We start from the raw sequence: 19,639 nt of genomic DNA on the forward strand, positions 1-19,639 counted from the left end.
TCCATATATATGTGTTAGTATATTGTATTGGTGTTTTTCTTTTTGGCTTACTTCACTCTGTATAATAGGCTCCAGTTTCATCCACCTCATTAGAACTGATTCAAATGTATTCTTTTTAATGGCTGAGTAATACTCCATTGTGTATATGTACCACAGCTTTCTTATCCATTCATCTGCTGATGGACGTCTAGGTTGCTTCTACGTCCTGGCTATTACAAACAGTGCTGCGATGAACATTGGGGTACACGTGTCTCTGAATTTTTAAAAGGTAGCAAAACTTTTATAAAAATTTTAAACCTAAGGTACATGCATATAAAAAAAGAGAGATCAATGGCTATTAAGGCTCTTCTGTAATGCTTCGTATAGATATCTTGTTCCTTTGGGCAGAGATGATGCTGAAAAGCCTAAAAAGGATATGAACCCTTGAAGGATCGATGGATGAGCACCCTTGGATCTGTTTGGTATGATTAAATTGAAATTACTAAAGTATACAGGTAAGACTGGCAGAGTGCTCTGAAAGGCTGGGAAGACCAGTCTTTCTCTCAGACCAGGAAAGAATTCCATACCGAGGAGGCAATTCCCTGTTTAGAACACAAATGAAGGGATACTTGTAGGGCCCAGCCGGCTGGTTCCGAGTGTGTAATATTTTATATTTCTTCCTGCTCTCTCCTTTCAAGACTTTGCTGCCTAGGATGTGTATCCCCTGCTTTTCTGCAGCCCTGACAATGAGTACTCTTCTCTTTGGGTCATTCCTACTTCTCTGCCTTAAGGAATAAATGACCCTCTGATGAGGGGAAGCTTAGATTTGTCAGAAATAATGACACAGGTGACCTATGTAGGTCTCTATGCTTGATGAGCATGTGAGTGTCAGGAAGTGCATTTAATCAGATCTGGAACACAGACTCGGGAGACCCAATACTCGTTTGAAAGGCTCTGAATACCAGGCATGATCATCTCAATTACTCTGCATGTATTACTGACCAATGACACTAATGAGAGGAGCGAGCTAAATAAACTTTCCTTTGGCCCTAAATTATGTTATCCTTTGGGCTTTCCTAATGATGTGTTTAGGGGGAAAGGAAGCCCCTGTTATCTGTCACTTGATCGTGAAAAAAATCCTTAGGCAGGAAGGCTTTGAGGAGATCTCCCCAGCTACTGTGGCAGGAAGGACGTTTTATTACCTTTGCACTCTCTGGGTACTCTTCTGGGGTTCGGTGCAGCAAGACGTGGCCTTTGCTGGGGATATTCAGGTATATGCAGTTTGCGGCCGTGTCATCAGGCACTGTGAGTTTGTCGTAGCGATGATCACTCATCTGTTGCATGATCTATAAAGAGATACAAAGCAGGCCTAAGCAGAGCGTCTTCCACATCGGCCAACAGGCGGGCAGTGTGGCAGGATAAAAGCTTGCAACCTACACCTGAGCATGCTCCTCTGTGTTGAAGTTTGTCCATTGCCTCGTCACTTAAAACCAGAAAAGGAAAACCAGATGTAACTATGATTCTTTGGAAGAATTGTAAGGGTCCTTTTAAAAGTGTTTTTAAGGGTTTTAAAATGATTATTTTTTCTAGTTTTTGTTCATAAGATCTATCAGAAAAACACACAGACAAAAGGCCCCGCTGGGGTTTTGATGATATCCTTGGCTGAGTTAGCAGGACTGCTCTGGTCTATAGGGAAAAGGACTATAGCAACAATCAGAACAGTCAGTTAACTGATTAGCAATACTGCACATATTCACGCACAAACATAATTTCTTCTTCTAGGTGCATTTATTAATAAATTGAATTAACTTGTCTGTTAGCAGGTGCTATCCTTAATATAATGAGCATAAAAATCCCCTGTGGGAGGTGAACGTTAAAATCATATTCCAAGGTCTCACTCCTAGGGATTCTGGTTTGACAGATTTGAGGTGAGGAACAGAAATTTGTATTCTGAGGGGCCTCTGGGTAATTCTGAGGGAGATGGTCCCTGGACCACACTTGAAGAAAAACCGACTTAGCAAGTCTCTTCATCAAGTGACGGGTTTATTAGTACCCTAGTATAAAACAACTTAAAAATAAGACAGATGAATTCTACAAAGAATTAAAAATATTGGTATCTCATCTTTAGCCCCTCAACAAATTAAAACAAAAATGCCAATAACAAGTTCCCCTACCCCCCTACCCCACCCCATAACGCCAAAAATACCCAAACATCAAAAGTGAAAACAAGTATTATTTTGGGCTTACTCATGTAGCTTCTTTCCATTCTTTATCATTATCTATATGTTTGAAAGAATCTGCCAAAATGTCATGCCATGAAGGTATAACAAGATCTTTTCATTGTCTGGTTCTAATCTACATTTCCAGCTAGGTCTTCCTTTACCCCTCAATATCTGGGTGGAAAGGGACCTCATATTACTAGAACCCAGAGTTAGGTCTCTTGCATGTTCAATCACAGAGCCACTGGACAGTCAGATTTATGTTGGGAAAGAGCAGAAGAGACACCAAGCTCCCTGCAGAAACTTCATTCCCAAGAGGATGTGAAGAGTATAGATGGTAAGGTCTTCTTGACTCACCATCAGTTTAAATCATTCTCTTTTCCTAGTGGGGACTATGTCAGGGGCAGACAGAAACCAGAAGTAATATGGAATATCCTTCACAGAGAAGGAAACATCAGGAGTGGGGATGAACTTAAGCACTATATCAAAGGCTCAGAGACGCAAAGATAAATAGGAAAATATCCAGTTTTTGAAGAGGTCACAGCCTACTGGAGGAGACTGTCCGACAAATAGACAATTTATTACAATAAGAACAAACAGAGCACCATGCTAACAGTTTTATATGTATTCTTGAATCCCCAAATTCCCATTTTACAGATCAAGAAAATGGACTTAGGTCAAAAAACTTGACCAAGCTCATGCAGGTAGATTTAAACCCAGATTTGTGCACCTTAAAACTTAATTTATTAATCATCTCACTTTGCTCTCTTTCTTAACCTCCAGAGCTGCAGCAAAATCTATATCATTTATTTTTCACTTATTTGGTACTTTTTATGTATGGTAAAAACTGATCATGGTACCATTAATCATGGTACTATTTATTCTCTTTTCATGTGTAATCTTATTATGGCATGGTACAGTTTGGACTTGACTGGACATCTCTCTTGCACTTTTCAATTTAAATTGTTCCCTGAGGGGATAGACCCATAGGATGAATCACCCACCAGTAGGGTGGGCTCTTCTTTAACACCTAGACTGAGAAACCTTAGACCTATTCAATACATATGGGCTTCTCAGGTGCTGCTGCTGCTGCTTTTAAGTTGCTTCAGTCGTGTCCGACTCTGTGCGACCCCATAGACAGCAGCCCACTAGGCTCCCCTGTCCCTGGGATTCTCCAGGCAAGAACACTGGAGTGGGTTGTCATTTCCTTCTCCAAAGCATGAAAGTGAAAAGTGAAAGTGAAGTCGCTCAGTCATGTCCAAATCTTCACGACCCCATGGACTGCAGCCTACCAGGCCCCTCTGTCCGTGGGATTTTCTAGGCAAGAGTACTGGAGTGGCTTGCCATTCCCTTCTCCGCTTCCCAGGTGGCTCAGTGGTAAAGAATCTGCCTGCCAACGCAGGAGATGAAAGAGAATCTGGTTTGATCCCTGGGTTGGGAGGATCCCCTGAAGGAGGAAATGGCAATCCACTTTAGTATTCTTACCTGGAAAATCTTATGGACAGAGGATCCTGGCAGGTTACAGTCCATGGGGTTGCAAAGAGTCAGACATGACTGAGAACAGCACAGCAGCAGCAGCCATTCAATACATGGACAATTAAGAACTATTGTAAGCAAATTATCAATATATTCAACTTAGCTCTCTTTTTGAAATGGATATGCTGCAAAATAATACGAAGAGGCTTGTTTAAGAGAAAAAAATCCAGACCCAAGTAACTCTGTTCTCCTATGAATTGCCATTTAATTATATCTTATGCAGACTTTCTTCTGGCTGCTTTCAAAACACAGTAATAGTAGCTTCCCTTTATCATTGTGTGGGAAGGGACATATTAAGACCATGAACTCTGGAATAAGACCTGGGTTTGAGTCTCAGTTCTCCCCTTTGTGAGCTATAGAAATTCAAGCTCTTTTTTTTTTCTCACTTCTTAGTTTCCTCATCTATTGTTGTTCAGATGCTCAGTTGTGTCCGACTGTTTGTGACCCCGTGTACTGCAGACTCCTCATCTATAAAATTGGGATAATAATGGTCTTCCACACATTTCTTATGAAAGATAAATGAAGATAATGAATATAATAGGCACTGTATTAATCCCTTAATTAGCTACTAGTATGAAAGAGATAGGAACACCAGACCACCTGATCTGCCTCTTGAGAAATTTGTATGCAGGTCAGGAAGCAACAGTTAGAACTGGACATGGAACAACAGACTGGTTCCAAATAGGAAAAGGAGTACATCAAGGCTGTATATTGTCACCCTGTTTATTTAACCTATATGCAGAGTACATCATGAGAAATGCTGGGCTGGAAGAAACACAAGCTGGAATCAAGACTGCCAGGAGAAATATCAATCACCTCAGATATGCAGATGACACCACCCTTCTGGCAGAAAGTGAAGAGGAATTAAAAAGCCTCTTGATGAAAGTGAAAGTGGAGAGTGAAAAAGTTGGCTTAAAGCTCAACATTCAGAAAACGAAGATCATGGCATCCGGTCCCATCACTTTATGGAAAATAGATGGGGAAACAGTGGAAACAGTGTCAGACTTTATTTTTCTGGGCTCCAAAATCACTACGGATGGTGACTGAAGCCATGAAATTAAAAGACGCTTACTCCTTGGAAGGAAAGTTATGACCAAACTAGATAGCATATTCAAAAGCAGAGACATTACTTTGCCAACAAAGGTTTGTCTAGTCAAGGGTATGGTTTTTCCTGTGGTCATGTATGGATGTGAGAGTTGGACTGTGAAGAAGGCTGAGCACCGAAGAACTGATGCTTTTGAACTGTGGTGTTGGAGAAGACTCTTGAGAGTCCCTTGGACTGCAAGGAGATCCAACCAGTCCATTCTGAAGGAGATCAGCCCTGGGATTTCTTTGGAAGGAATGATGCTAAAGCTGAAACTCCAGTACTTTGGCCACCTCATGCGAAGAGTTGACTCATTGGAAAAGACTCTGATGTTGGGAGGGATTAGGCGCAGGAGGAGAAGGGGACGACAGAGGATGAGATGGCTGGATGGCATCACTGACTCGATGGATGTGGGTCTGAGTGAACTCCGGGAGTTGGTGATGGACAGGGAGGCCTGGCATGCTGCGATTCCTGGGGTCGCAAAGAGTCAGACACAACTGAGCGACTAATCTGATCAGACAAACAGGGTTCAGGTGTCCAGTCTGCAGTCCCATCTACCATTGTAGCAAACTTTGCTCTTTAACCCCACTCTTAAGATAGTCTGTTTTGAGGTAAAGAAATCACCTATGGCTCTTAGTACAAGATGAGCTGAAAGAGAAAGAAGCATAGCAAGTCCATACCTCACAGTCCTGAGTATAACTTCAATGGTCCCACGAGCAGCCTGGCAAATTCCCCACCTCTCAGTCTGACTCATGCTGTCCGGGGGTGACTATGAAGCAGAAATATGGAATGTTGTACATTCCAGAGGAAGTGTTATCAAGGATGTTATCAGTGCTGACTTCTTGTTTAACCATGAAGGAACAAACTAGAATCTCCAAGGTTATGCCTACCTCAGAAGAGCCCAGTTTCTCTGGAGGATTGGAGACAGAATATTTCCTTTCCTGGTGTGGTTTGTTTACCCGGCCTTCAGCTCTCACCATGCTCCCTCCTATCCACCCCACCTCACCCCCCTCAACCTTCTAGTTTGAACAATACCACCCCTGCTTCCTATGTGCTTGCCTTATTGTTCTTCAGTTAACGGTGTTTATGTGAAATTCTAATAGCTGTTTTCCCTTACTCTTTAATGTTTCTCTCTCTTCCGGGTCTTATATGTATGATTTATAACTTCTGGTGGGAACATTCCTAAAATTACTGACATAAGGTCAGTACCCAACCTAACATTGTTTGAGGATAGTTTCACTTTTTTTCATCACTATGAGAAGAGGAATTATACTGCTCTTAGTGGGGAAATACTTTAATGCTGGGAATACATAAAGTAATTCACTGATAAATTCTATTGAGAGATACTCTTAAAATAAATATCTAAATGAAACCTCTGAAGCCACCTTAGGAGAAGCTTTGCAGTTAATTTGTCAAGGCCCCCTGGTTATCATTTTAAGACAGGTTTAAAAATATGCCAAAAGAAATGACTTTTAATAATAGAACAGACCCCGTTTGGAGCAGTAAGTAGTTCTGGTTAACTATGGAAGAAAAATTACAAAAGCTCTGTCAGGCATAGTCTTTCTAAATTAAAAGGATTTAGGAAGTGGTAACTATAGATAATAAACAAAAAATTACATTTCTTCCATGAAAAAGCTAAAGATACTTATTCTAAACACAAAGGGTTTCCATCTTTTGGGACAAAGAACAGGTTTTTCTTTTCCTGTTAGTGATTATTTTCTTTTTTCTTATGTGTTGTTATTGTCTGAATAAGACAGCTTACATTTATTTATAGCTGGGTTCAGGAGATGTATGTATATACAGAACGCAGGGCACTTGCCATCCAGAGGGGAATACACAGAAGAAGATTCAGGAGATTGTGTGTCTCTCTAGCATCTTTCCCCTGTTGTGCTGGAATGGCACTGTGAGGATGTGAGGATGTGCTCGCAGGGCATCACCTCGACGGGCTCAATGATGGAGCCACCATGAGGCAGAGAAAGAGGTTTTGCTTCCTCTTTGTGGATGCACGGCAGCCTTTGTTAAAAGATGAGCATCATTTCAAATATCCCGAGAACGTGGCTGTTGGGCTGTTTTGTTCTATGTCCCAACATTTTTTCCTAAAAAGGGGTGGAGGAGGTGTATTGCTCCAAGCTGTGTGTAAAGTGTTCTTTTAACCCCAGGGACTGTACTTCCTGCTTCTTGCTGCCCTGGGAGCCAGGATGAAAAGGAGAAAGCCCCTACACCGTGTACACGCTACAAGGTCCCCAGAGGCCCCGGGTTCCAGGCAACACACAGGATTTCTACAGGGCTTCGGGGGAAGATCTGAGAGGCTAAATTGCTGTTCTGAACTTCTTTTCTGACTTCTGCCATTTCCCAAAGGAGTTATTCCACTCACTATGTGTGCTGTGCTATGCTTAGATGCTCAGTCATGTCTGACTCTTTGCCACCCCATGGACTGGAGCCCGCCAAGTTCTTCTGTCCGTGGGGATTCTAGACAACAATACTGGAGTGGGTTGCCATGCCCTGCTCCAGGGGATCTTCTCGACCCAGGAATCAAACCCAGGTCTCCCGCATTGCAGGCAGATGCTTTACCAGCTGAGCCACCAGGGCAGCCCAGGAATACTGGAGTGGGTAGCCTATTGCTTCTCCAGGGGATCTTCCCGACCCAGGAATCAAAACCGGGTCTCCTGCATTGCAGGTGTAGTTTTTACCAACTGAGCTACTCAGGACAGGATGCAACTGGCATTCCATCCAATTCCACTGTCTTCCTAGAGCTCCCCCTTCAGGCCTGGCACGATGGCAGTGGAAGGTGGGAACCTAGACAAGATGCCAAGCTAACCTGGCCATGGATTCTGCCTTCAGAAGATGATAATCTATAATTTAAGCTAGGTCAAGGGTAAACTAGCAGTAAAATGAAAGTCAGTGTCACTTGTGACACAGGCATCTCCTTAACGAAGAAGGCATGCAGCCCTGAGAGGAAATTGGCCACGTCCTGGTGGTCTGTTACACAGCTGCTCATTCGAAGGAACCCACATTGTTCCCCAGAGGGGAGCTGTCACAAAACAGAGTGGGAAATGTCTGGCTTCCAGCCCAAGATAATTTGCATGGCTAGTTGCATTAACAACTAGGCATTTCCGGCAGTTCCCAACATTTCTGGGAATTTTCTCATCCACAGGTCTGGAAGGCAATTTCATTCTCTCACTTGTTACTCATGCTTTCTTGGTACTACATCACTTATTTTGAAAAAATTCCCAGGTTATGTTGTTTTACAGAACAATGTAGGCCGCATTGGTCAAATACCGAAGCAAAGTTGTATAGAAGGTGTTTAAAGATGTTTAGGAAACAGAACACATTCTTGGCTTGCTCATACCGGATCTTCCTATGAAGCATACATATGTATTTGTCTTAACAGATCAAAGTGAAACCAACTCAATAAAACAACTCATTATAGATTCTATTGAGATATACAGTATATGATGTCAAGCACACTTTTCATTGCTCCTGGATATCTAAAATAATTCATATATTTATTTACCCACCTATCCGTCAAGAGTTTATTGAGAATTTGACAATATGCCAGGCATCAAGTCCTGGCAGTCCTTTTAAGGCTCAGTCAGATAGCTATGAATGACATTCTAGAATTGATATCATGTTTTCATTTTTTAATAGTGTTTCCATGGATCAGCTCAAAATGAACACAACCCGAGTGAGGCTGCCTTTTAAACAACCTCTCTGAATTGATGGGTTGTATAGATCCTAAGAATGAAGTTACATGGTTCTTTTTAGTTAAATCTGGGCAAACCTTCAATGCCAAATATTTCCTTCCAAGCTAGCTGACATTTCCTCCATAAATTATCTCATGTTTGGAGCTGCTGCTTTTACTCAGATCATATGGGCCACATGAAAATGTGGAGGAAAGATTTCTTCTGTTATTCAAACTACAACCACAAGTCACAAAAACTATTTCTGGAAGGAATCCTTAAACACAATGGTTTCTATGGAAGGCTGGGACCCGCACCCGCTCCGCCACCCCTCCCAACTCTTATAAGACCACTCTGAACTCTGTGGAGGGCTGAGGAGCAGAGTAGGGGCAGAAGGAACAACTAGCAATTCTCTGGGTGAGTTACAGCCCTGATTTAAATTTTTGACTCAAGGGGTTGAGAGGAAAAAAATCAGACCAGAGCATCCCTTCCCAAATGCAAAGTCTGGCATTCTTCCCTCCCTTCTTCCCCCTGCCATGCTTCTCTATGATTAGCTATGTAGCAGATGCAAATCCCCCACAGTCTTATCCTTAAGTCTTGAATAAGTACAGTAGACAGCTGCCTACTTGACTACTGAGGTCATGCCCTGGCTTTGCTTCACCAGATACCTACACCCTAAATTCAGCTCCCAAAATCTCATCATCAAAAATTAACTTCCCTGGGTACTGGGAACTGGATGATCTTTCAGTTTCCCTTGGGTCATTCAATAACAAGAAATAATTGAAGTGTTTATTGAGCTATCTTCTAATTATTGATGGTTCATCTATTTTCACTCCTCTCTTCAACAATTCATTTTACAGATAAGAAAGCCAAGGTTCAGACAAATTCAGTAATTTGTCCAAGGTCACACACGAAGACAGAAATCCAGGATTCAGATCCAGGTAAGTCAGCTTCCAAATGCCCACCATTTTGTGGTCACATCAATCTGCCACCTTTGCAAATTGCCCTTGAAAGATTAGACTCAGAGCTCACTAACTGACAGTCTGTGGGCTAATTTTTCCTGTAGATATAGTTTATTTGACATGCACATATTTTTAAAAGTTTGCATTTAAGTGCATTTTGGACAGAGAATGTCTGACCCCTGAAGTTGTCTGAGTTTGCTATTAGACTACAAAGGTTGGTTTCCTCAGAGATAGCTACTCTATTTTTTAAGCAGATAAAGGAAGAGAAAAGCCTTCAGGAATAGAAAAGGACAGTGGGTGAAGAGGCATTATCACCTCTAGAGCAGCAGAGGGGCAAGCTCGAAGATGAGAGATGAGAAATGGCCAAACATGCACACTTTGTAATGATGCCCATGTCCAGCGCTGTTGACTCGGACCCCACCACTGGTGGATTAATGCTTAGTCTACGTATGAGCAAGTGATTCCTGGGTTATCTCATCAGGTACCCATTTACATTTTTTTATGCAATAATTGTGATTGTTTTGCTTTGAGATATTCAAAATCCTCGACCTGGTGTGCTTGGCCATTTATGAAAGAGTTGCTTGGGGTTAGAGGAGAGTCTGTACACATGAAAGAGCATTCTTTTTTGTTTCTTTTCTGGAACAGTGTGAAGAAAATCACCTTTAGGACTTCTAATTGCTCTACAAAACTGTACTCATAGCCTGGGTACAGGCTAAAGAAACAAGTCTTTAGCATATGTTCAGTGCCCTGAGATCTTCAGCTCCAGGTGGTAGTATGCTGGTAAATGTGGGGGAAAATAAATGCCTAATATACCCATAGAAGTTTATTATAAATTTTACTGTATTATAAAGGATGGGTAGCATATAATCTATAAATAATAATAAAGACTTCAGTGCTTCTGACTGTAATTTTCATATTGCCAATTGATTCTCACAGAATGCTTCTGTTGATTTTTGCAGTTTGTGCATTTGAGGCCAAACCAATAGCTGCAACTGACAAATCAGCATAACAATTCCAAAATGGCTGCTGGGTGATATTTTGTTGACAATAGTAAGACGGATGAAACAATGTTTGGCAATGATGTAAGTGACTTCATTGCTAAAGTGCATAGTAGCTTTTGAATACTGGAAGAATATTTCCTCATTTTCCCTCAGTGTAATGGTTACACACATAATACACTTTTAAGTTTAATCTGCATAATTAAAATTTTTCCCATCAGAATTTGGGATGGACATGTACACACTACTATATTTAAAATGGGTAACCAACAAGGACCTACTGTATAGCACATGGAACTCTGCTCAGTGTTATGTGCACCCTGGATGGGAGGGGGCTTTAGGGGAGAAAGGATACATGAATATGTATGGCTGAGTCCCTTCCCTGTTCTCTTGAAACTATCATATTGTTATTTGGCTATAGCCCGACACTGGAGAAGGAAACAGAAGCCTGCTCCAGTATTCTTGCTTGGGAATTCCATGGGCAGAGGAGCCTGGAGGGCTATAGGCCATGGGGTCACAAAGAGTTTGACTTGACTTAGTGACTGAGCATATTTACCCCAATATAAAATTAAAAGTTTAAAAAATTTTTCCATCAATATCTTATGTCTAGAAAATCAGTAAAATGATAAATTAAGTCCTGTTTTGTAGCTTTGCTGATTTCTGTGGTGCAAACATTCTCACCATAGCCAATTTCAAGTTACCATTGTGATATTATTGAATATGGCATTGGGAAGGGATGTGCATGGCCACAGTGTTATATAACACTACCATATACATAAAGGATGTAAACAACTGTAAGAGCACGGCTAAGTCAAATGTAATAATATAATTAGGAAGTTATTACCTTTTTTAGAACAAAATTTATTTAATCATAAGTTTATACAATTTGATTTTTTTATAACAGATGTGTTTAATAAGCACCTGTCAAAATTCCCCAAAATGTAACAGTTGGCCTGGGTAAGCTGGCTGTAGCAAACCACTGCCCTATACAAGGGGCTTCATGGTTTTCTAAGACTTGGTTCTTGAATTTCAGCATACGTTGGCCTTTCATAGAAAGTTACTTTAAGTCATCCTCCACCTTCTTTGTTAGTACCATGGATAACTTTAGTTTTAAAATTTGGCTCATGTAGCTCTTGTTTTCTCATGGCAGACAATATTTGAGGATTAGCTTTCAATGAGCTTTTGAAATACACTGATGGTATAAGGTATCATGAATACTTAAAAGGAAGGATGGCAAATTGGATTTGCTAAATAGGAGCCCAAACTCAATGAAGCTTTCAAACATACAAGAGAAGATGACTGATCGGAAACGTAAAGTCTAATTGTCTACGTGTAAAGAGGAAATGAGAATTCACAGTTTACATTATTAAACTTGGCTCCAATTTAAATTATTGTTCCCCTTTTACACCATCTTTCCCTTTCATTTCCAGTTAGGTTATTTTGCTATATTCCTTCCATCTTTGTAAGCTACTTAAGAAATCAGGTGATGTATGATTACATAATTTCAAACAGTTCTTCTAAAAATATGCTTTTAAATTATAAACGAAAATACAAGTTATAAAAATACATAACACAAGTTTCTCGTCAAATATGAAAAAAGTTCTATTGGACTTAATGCAACTGTACACATTTGTCAAAGCCCATTGAACTGTACATTTAAAGCTTGTGAATTTGATTGTATGGAAATTATATTTCACAAAAGCTGACTTTAAAAAGTTGAAACCCTCTTTCTCCCCCTCTATTCCATCGTTGTCTTTTCTCTTCTCCCTTTCCTTATGGGAAATTACTATTAAGTTTGACGGAAGCCCTTCAGACTATTTTTAACACATGTACATACTCAAAACAGAACCTGTTTATCTCCCACTGAATTTGTCAGTGAAGGAGCCTGAACATCTCAGTTTCTAGGGGTCCCAAAGTCTACTCTCAAAGGCCAGTAACAAAAACCTCTTCAGATTTCGTACTTGTGAAGGCAATTTCTGTGATTGTCTTACAATTACTAATTTTTGCCCATAAACAGTTCCAATGTCTGTAAATAATGTTACACAAAAATTGAATAAATATTGGGATTGTATGCATGCGTGTGTGCTAGGTCGCTTCAGTCGTGTCCAGTTTTTTGGAACCCCACGGACTGTAGCCACCAGGCTTCTCTGTCCATGGGATTTCCCAGGAAAAAATACCAGAGTGGTTGCCATGCCCTCCTCCAGGAGATCTTCCCCACCCAGGTATTGAACCCTCATCTCTTACGTCTCCTGCTTTGGCAGGCGGGTTCTTTACCACTAGTGCCACCTGGGAAGCCCACCGAGATTGTATATAGCTATTTAATTCCCTGCTTCTGAGGGATTCTCTTGTTGTCATGAACTACTTGATCTTCAGGAGTCATTGCAGTTGCTAAACGCATCAGGAATAAAAGCCCCTCAACTATGATATGCTCAGAAATGGAAATTTCTGTGAAACAAGGTTCACAGATTTCACTCATGTTTTAGGATGGGTTTTTTTAACCTCAGCACTGTCGACATTTTGGGCTGGATAATTGTTTGTTTTGGGGGCTGTCCTGTGTATTACAGGAGGTTGAGCATCCTTGGCCTCTACACACTATATATCAGTGGCATCCACCCCCTTCACCCCCCACATAATAACAAAAATATCTCCAGATATTGTTGGATGTTTCCTTGAGAGAAAGGGAGGACAAAGTTGCCTCTGGTTGAAAACCACGGTTTTAAGAAGAAAGCTATCAAATCTATTCATATTTTAAAAGAAAAGCAGATACTTATGGGAGATAGGAGGAAAAATAACCAGAAAAAGAGAAATCAAACTTCCAAAGAAGTATATAGCATTTGCTCTTCTATTCTTCCTCTGAATTAATAGGATCCCTGAAAAGAAATGGATTGGTATTTAAGAAAACAGCTGTTATCCACACATATCTTGTACAAGAAACCCAAATCCCCTGTAAATGACAACCAAACCATGGCGGATGAAGAAAGCAGCCACCCCACCTCACCTACTTATGTGGGCTCTCTGTTTTACATTTCTGAAATGGGGAAGAGAAATTGTGGTTTCCTCCTGAATTTGGCCTTTGCTAGTGCACTGGAGGAGGAAGTGGCAAGCCACTCCAGTGTTCTTGCCTGGAGAATCCCAGGGACAGGGGAGCCTGCTGGGCTGCCGTCTACGGGGTCGCACAGAGTCGGACACGACCGAAGCGACTTAGCAGCAGCAGCAGCAGCAGTGTCAGACCGTGAACGTTGAGAAGGTACTTTGAACACTTGGGAAAGTGATGTCATTTCATCAAGCCCACTTCTCTTTTATGGAGGTTCAGAGAGATAAAAAATTAAGTGACTTACTTAAAATCACACAAAGGTAGTGAACTGAACTGCAAAGCTAGGATTACACCCTAGTTCTCATGACTCAGTCCAGGCCTTTTCTAGTGGTCTTGGTTTGGTGGAGAGAATTTAAGTGGGACAAAGAGGAACAATCAACCTCTTACCAGCCTTCTCCTCCACTCCCAAGTTAAGGAGTCTCTCTTCCCTTTCAAGATCTAAAGTAGGTTGTCCAGTACAACCTAATTGCATTCCATGATTTGTGGAATGTCCTAGGCCAGTGGTTCTCGACTTGGGCCACACATTAGAATCATCTGGGGAACTTTAAAAAAATATATAGGTTTCTGGGCCCCAATCATAGAGATTTTTTTTTGACTTGGTCTAAAGCAGAAAATGTCACTGTTTCTTTTTAAATGCTGCCTCCAGATGACTATAATATGGAGACAGGATTGAGAACCACTAGTCTATGCCCTCTCTATAACTTTGACCAATTTGGGGAGAGAGGTTGAGAAGGGAAAGGAGGTAGCTGATATTCACATGTTATCCCTGGCCCCACTGGATTAGATCCCTTTAGAAATAAAATTATTATACAGGCGCTGTCCCTCTTTTAAACGATGTCAACATAAGCTGGGACCCCAGTCTCTCTTTGACTGCCTGGAGAAAAAGCTCTATTCACCTACAGTGATAGATTGTTCTCAAGTTTGGCAGATTGGAGTACTGCAGTGATAAAGACACTTAGAATATGAAATGCTGGTGTTCTTCAAAGGTGCGACAACTCTGCTTTGTAGTCCAGATGTCTCCTCATTCCCTTTTCTAGGCTCTTTCCCTATCTCCGCATTCCTGTTGTTTCTAACAAAGGACATTTTTGCTTTCTCTTTTGCTGTATTGTCCCCTGCTGATCCCAAGCCTTCAAGGGTCTCACCTTTTACCCCAAAGGCCTTATTGTATTTTCCTAGACATGGGCAGTTCTCTAAGAATGCAGGGTTTAGCTCTTCCAAGGGCCTATGGACACTGCGGTTGCTTCCCACACATCCATTCTCTGCTTTCTTAGTAGTTACCTGGGTTTTCACTTGTATATCCACACCTCCCTGTGAAGCCCACATTATCTGGGGGAAGCCAATTCCACCTCTGACTGCAGGACTGAGACTCTAGGCCAAAGGTTCCTCTCTTGGTTCACAGGACCCCTAAGTGTCCCAGGAATATTTCCGTGGGGCCTTCAGGCCAAGAAAAGAGAGTGAAACACAAATCAAAACAAACAAACAAAAAAATAAGCTCTATCATAAATAAATAAGCTTTTATTTATTAAGCAGTCAGGTCCAAACAATAGTAGAACGGTGGATGATGTCTGACAGGTGTATCTTTCTTTTTGAACATTTCCTATTTCTACCCTTGTACTCCTGTGAATTTGTTTGTGGTGCTTCACTGTGCCTGGATGCAGTCAGGAAACTGTAGCACCAGAGAAATTCACCCCCAGTTCCATTAGAGGTTCAGGGATGAACAGATGACCAGTTTGAACCAATAAGAATGGACAAGATCGAAAGAAACTTCCTTACTTTTCTGAGAGAACTGATGTCCCTCTCCCTGAATGGGGGTGAGGAGGCAAGTAGCCAGGAGCTGCTGGCAACCACCGTGCTCCCCTGAAGAGGAGCCAGCTTTATAGTGAAGCTCATCTGTAGAAGGGAAGACAGAGTCTGGTTCTTTGTCAGCATCAGTGAGCAGACCTATCAAATCTACCTTAAAGTCTACATTACTTCAGAACAACAGGGACCAATAATTCTCCTTTCACAGTTTTAGCCAGTTTGACCTGGGTTTTCTGTTCATGGCTAGTGAAGACAAACAGCTTTTATCATTGAGAACTAAATTTGGCTCCGACAGAAAGTACCTGCCCCCTCTAAACAACTTTTAAAAGTTTCTTTCTCTGTCATGTGAAAGAAGTTTTGAGGTTGTAGTGCAGTGTATGGACTTGACAGTCACCACAGGCTGAGCTTCTTCTAGCTTTTGCTCTGTTATGTAGCCCTTATCCTAGTGATATGAAATAGCCTTGTGCTCCAGCCTTCACATATTTTTTTCAAGCTTCTGGGTACGGAGAAGGGCACAACTCCTTTCTTTCAAATCCAGGCTTCCTGGATATCATACCCAGCACCACTGATTTCATATCATTGGACAATGCTTTGTCTCATTGTTATACCTAGGACAAAGAAAGCTGAGGGGGGTGGACTTTGTTCCAAGTGGCAATATGTTCATTTAAAACTCAAGGTTCAATTAATAAGAAGGAAGGGTGGCATAGAAGTTGGAGAAGGCGACTAGCTGACTGTCATCAATTGGTTCAGAGAGCCATACATTTTTGTATCCCTACTGTGTAAATTTTGACCTCTGCCCCTTTAGGCAATCGACATACTGCTTGGATTGAATTGAGTTAAGGTAACCAAGTCATCTCAGGAGAGTGGATGAAGCTTCCAGAGAGGCAAAGACACATCACTGGCTCTCTGTGCAGGGCCTGGCATGGAGTAGGCGCTCAACACATTTGTTAAATGTTGAACAAATGGATGAATAATCTTTCAGCAGTGCATTTTGCCATTTCAGTAACTCTTAAAATCTTCCTAAAATCTCCTGATGCAATTTCCTGCAAGACACACTCACTCAGAGCTCAACCTTCTGGAAGCAAAGAAGAGCTTCTAGCCAGGGCTTGTGCTGCATCCTTCTGTGCAACTGATACTTGTCACTGGAACTCCAGCTTTAATCAGCGTGGGTGCTCTCTCCAGGGGCACCTTTTCAAATTCTTCCTAACAAGCTCAGGGATGGGAGCACACAACACTTCCCACCCAAGTTTCCTCTTTCCACTATTCCTACTTGAAGAATTTAGTATCCTGTTCATTGTCAAGCCACAGGACTTCAGACCTTCAGGCTTTTCTATTCAAGTCTAAGAGCCTTATGTAGCCCAAGAGAATTAGAGCAATAAACACTTATTGCAGATATGTTGTATTTTAATATGTAAACATTATCAACAGAGAAAAAGGAACTAGACGGAATTCATGATATTGTTTATTCTGTAAGCATTTCACCTAAAAAGACAGTATTTTAAAGAAATTAGCTTTTCATAGGTATTTGTATTTCAAAAATCTAGTGAAGCTCTGCACATTTTTTTGTTCTTAAAATGGAAACATAAACTTTATGTTTTGAAATTTGCTACAGTGATTTTTTTAACTTTTAAAAAATTTACTTGATTTATTTTAATTGGAGGCTAATTACTTTACAATATTGTGGTGGCTTTTGCCATACATTGACATGAGTCACTCATGGGTGCATGTGTTCCCCATCCTGAACCCCGCTCCCACTTCCCTCCCCACTCCAGCCCTCTGAGTTGTCCCAGAGCACCAGCTTTGAGTGCCCTGCTTCATGCATTGAACTTGCACCGGTCATCTATTTCACATATGGTAATACACTTTTCAATGCTATTGTCTCAAATCATTCCACCCTTGTCTTCTCCCACATAGTCCAAAAGTCTGTTCTTTACATCTGTGTCTCTTTTAATGTCTTGCATATAGGGTCGTCAGTACCATTTCTAAGCTCCATATACATGCGTTAATATCCTGTATTGGTGTTTCTCTTTCTGACTTACTTCACGCTGTATAATAGGCTCCAGTTTCATCCACCTCATTAGAACTAACTCAAATACATTCATTTTTATAGCTGAGTAATATTCCACTGCGTATATGTACCACAGCTTTCTTATCCATTCATCTGCTGATGGACATCTAAGTTGCTTCCATGTCCTGGCTATTTTAAACAGTGCTGCAATGAACACTGGGGTACACGTGTCTTTTTCAATTCTGGTTTCCTCAGTGTGTATGCCCAGCAGTGGGATTGCTGGGTCATATAGCAGTTCTATTTCCAGTTAAAGGAATCTCCACACTGTTCTCCATAGTGGCTGTACTAGTTTCTGCATGTTTTTTTTTTTTTTTAATCACATGAGTGTTACTTCTCTGAAGTGCTATGCCAGTTGTTTTATTTTATAAGACACTGTTCTGAATGATATTAGGGGGCATTTTCTGTCCAACAACACAGTGATTTACTTTTGGCATGAATCGTCGCCCCCTGCCCTCAAATGCTGATATAGGATGTCTGGTGAACTCCAGACAGAGGCATGCTTCTCACAGTGTGGTCTACAGATTACCTGCACCCAAGTCATGCAGGGGTTCCTAGGCTCCATGCCAGGGTTGCTGCTGAATTTCTTGTGGTCAACCCAAGAAATGTGATGTGCATGTCATTATTTATTTATGTTAATTGGAGGATAATTGCTTTACAATGTTGTGTTGGTTTCTACTGTACATCAGTGTGAGTCAGCTATAAGTATATATAGATTCCCTCCCTCTTGAACCTCCCCCTCAACCCCACCCCCTAGGTTGTCACAGAGTGCTGAGCTGGGCTCCCTGTGTTATATAGCGTTTTCTACCAGCTATCTACCTTACACATAGTCGTGTATATATGTCCATGCTACTCTCTCAATTCATCCCACCCTCTCCTTCCTCCGCTGTGTCTACAAGTCTGTTCCCTATGTCTGTGTCTCTATACCTGCCCTACAAATAGGTTCAACAGAACCATTTTTCTGGATTCTATATATATGCATTAGTTTTTCTTTTTGGCCATACCATGCAGGATCTTATTTTCTCAACCAGGGATCAAACCTGGGCCCACAGCAATGAAGGCCCAAGTGGTAATACTAGACTGCCAGGGAATTCCTGTGATACACATTTCAAATGTGCACTCTGTGATTCTTGGGTATGTTAAAGTTGAAAGATCACTAACTTAGGCTTTTCAAATTAAATTAACATGAACATCACACCTAAAATGTATTATTACCACTATTGATATTACAACTACTGGTAGCTAATCTATATTGAACTCATCACTTTCCAGGGTGTAGATGTTTTGTTTCTGAAACTCTGTACCAAAAGTCCCCTCTGGATATGTGGCTACAGCTTTGAATTTGGTCCCACTCCAGAAAAAGATAAAAGGGAATGGCTTTGTTGTAAGCTATCTCCGAAGTTTTATACATCTGTAGGCAGATAGTATTTGAGAAATACCGGGTCCCCCAGTGACCATAAGTGAAAAACAGATTAAAATGGGAGAAATAGTAACTGATTATTAAGGATAGAATACTACTGGAGTGGTTTTGTTATTCAGTAGGTCCTTGTTGGTTATCTGTTTTACATATAGTAGTAGTGTGTATATTTTAATCCCAAGCTCCTAATTTATCCCTCTCCCCCAGAATATTTACTTTTAATTTGCTTCTCTTGTATGTCACTGTTTCTAAGGACGGGCTAAATCCCAGTATTGTATCCATCTGTGTGCGTGTTTTCTCTAGAAGTTGGAGAATGATTTAGGGTTGAAATGTCATTTCTAATTTAGTGCCTAGGTTTTACCATATGCTTTATTAACCTTCAGCCAAGCAATAGGATACTCATCAACACCTAAGGCATTTAATACATGTGATGTTCACGGAGAAACAGTAACCCAAAACCCAACCATTCTCCCTCCAGCTCAACTGACACATTTCCTAATCTGTTCCACATCAAGGGTACTGGTGTTGGCTTGGTGAGAGTGTCACATAGGCCATTCTGTGATGTACGATTTCAGCCCATGAGGCACAAATCATCCTGGGTAATTTTTTTTTTTTTTTTGTGGTCTTTTGCCAACTCAATTCAGCCAAGAAACAATGAGACCCTGCTGGAGACAGAGGGCACACAAATGTTAAAGTGATTTTTTTCCATGTGCTTTTGAGAGTGAGTAGATAAAGATAATAAAAAATAAATGGAAAAGGGTAAAGGACAGAGACTCTAAATTCAGATGAGCCGCTGACTGCTGCC

The 19,639-nt window shown here is 41.1% G+C and overlaps 1 protein-coding gene across 2 annotated transcripts in view; it reads right to left on the reverse strand.

The window, feature by feature from the left end:
• The window catches only part of DDAH1 (dimethylarginine dimethylaminohydrolase 1), a 157,973-nt gene that overhangs the window by 5,014 nt on the left and 133,320 nt on the right, over positions 1 to 19,639 (reverse strand). For both annotated transcript variants that reach the window (XM_010860322.1, XM_010860323.1), the window contains exon 5: positions 1,182 to 1,325. In XM_010860322.1, coding sequence (XP_010858624.1) covers positions 1,182 to 1,325 — 144 coding nt within the window. The remainder of the gene's footprint in view (positions 1 to 1,181; positions 1,326 to 19,639) is intronic.

Source organism: Bison bison, unplaced genomic scaffold, assembly GCF_000754665.1.
Source record: "Bison bison bison isolate TAMUID 2011002044 unplaced genomic scaffold, Bison_UMD1.0 scf7180017864466, whole genome shotgun sequence".
Taxonomy (NCBI): Eukaryota; Metazoa; Chordata; class Mammalia; order Artiodactyla; family Bovidae; genus Bison; species Bison bison.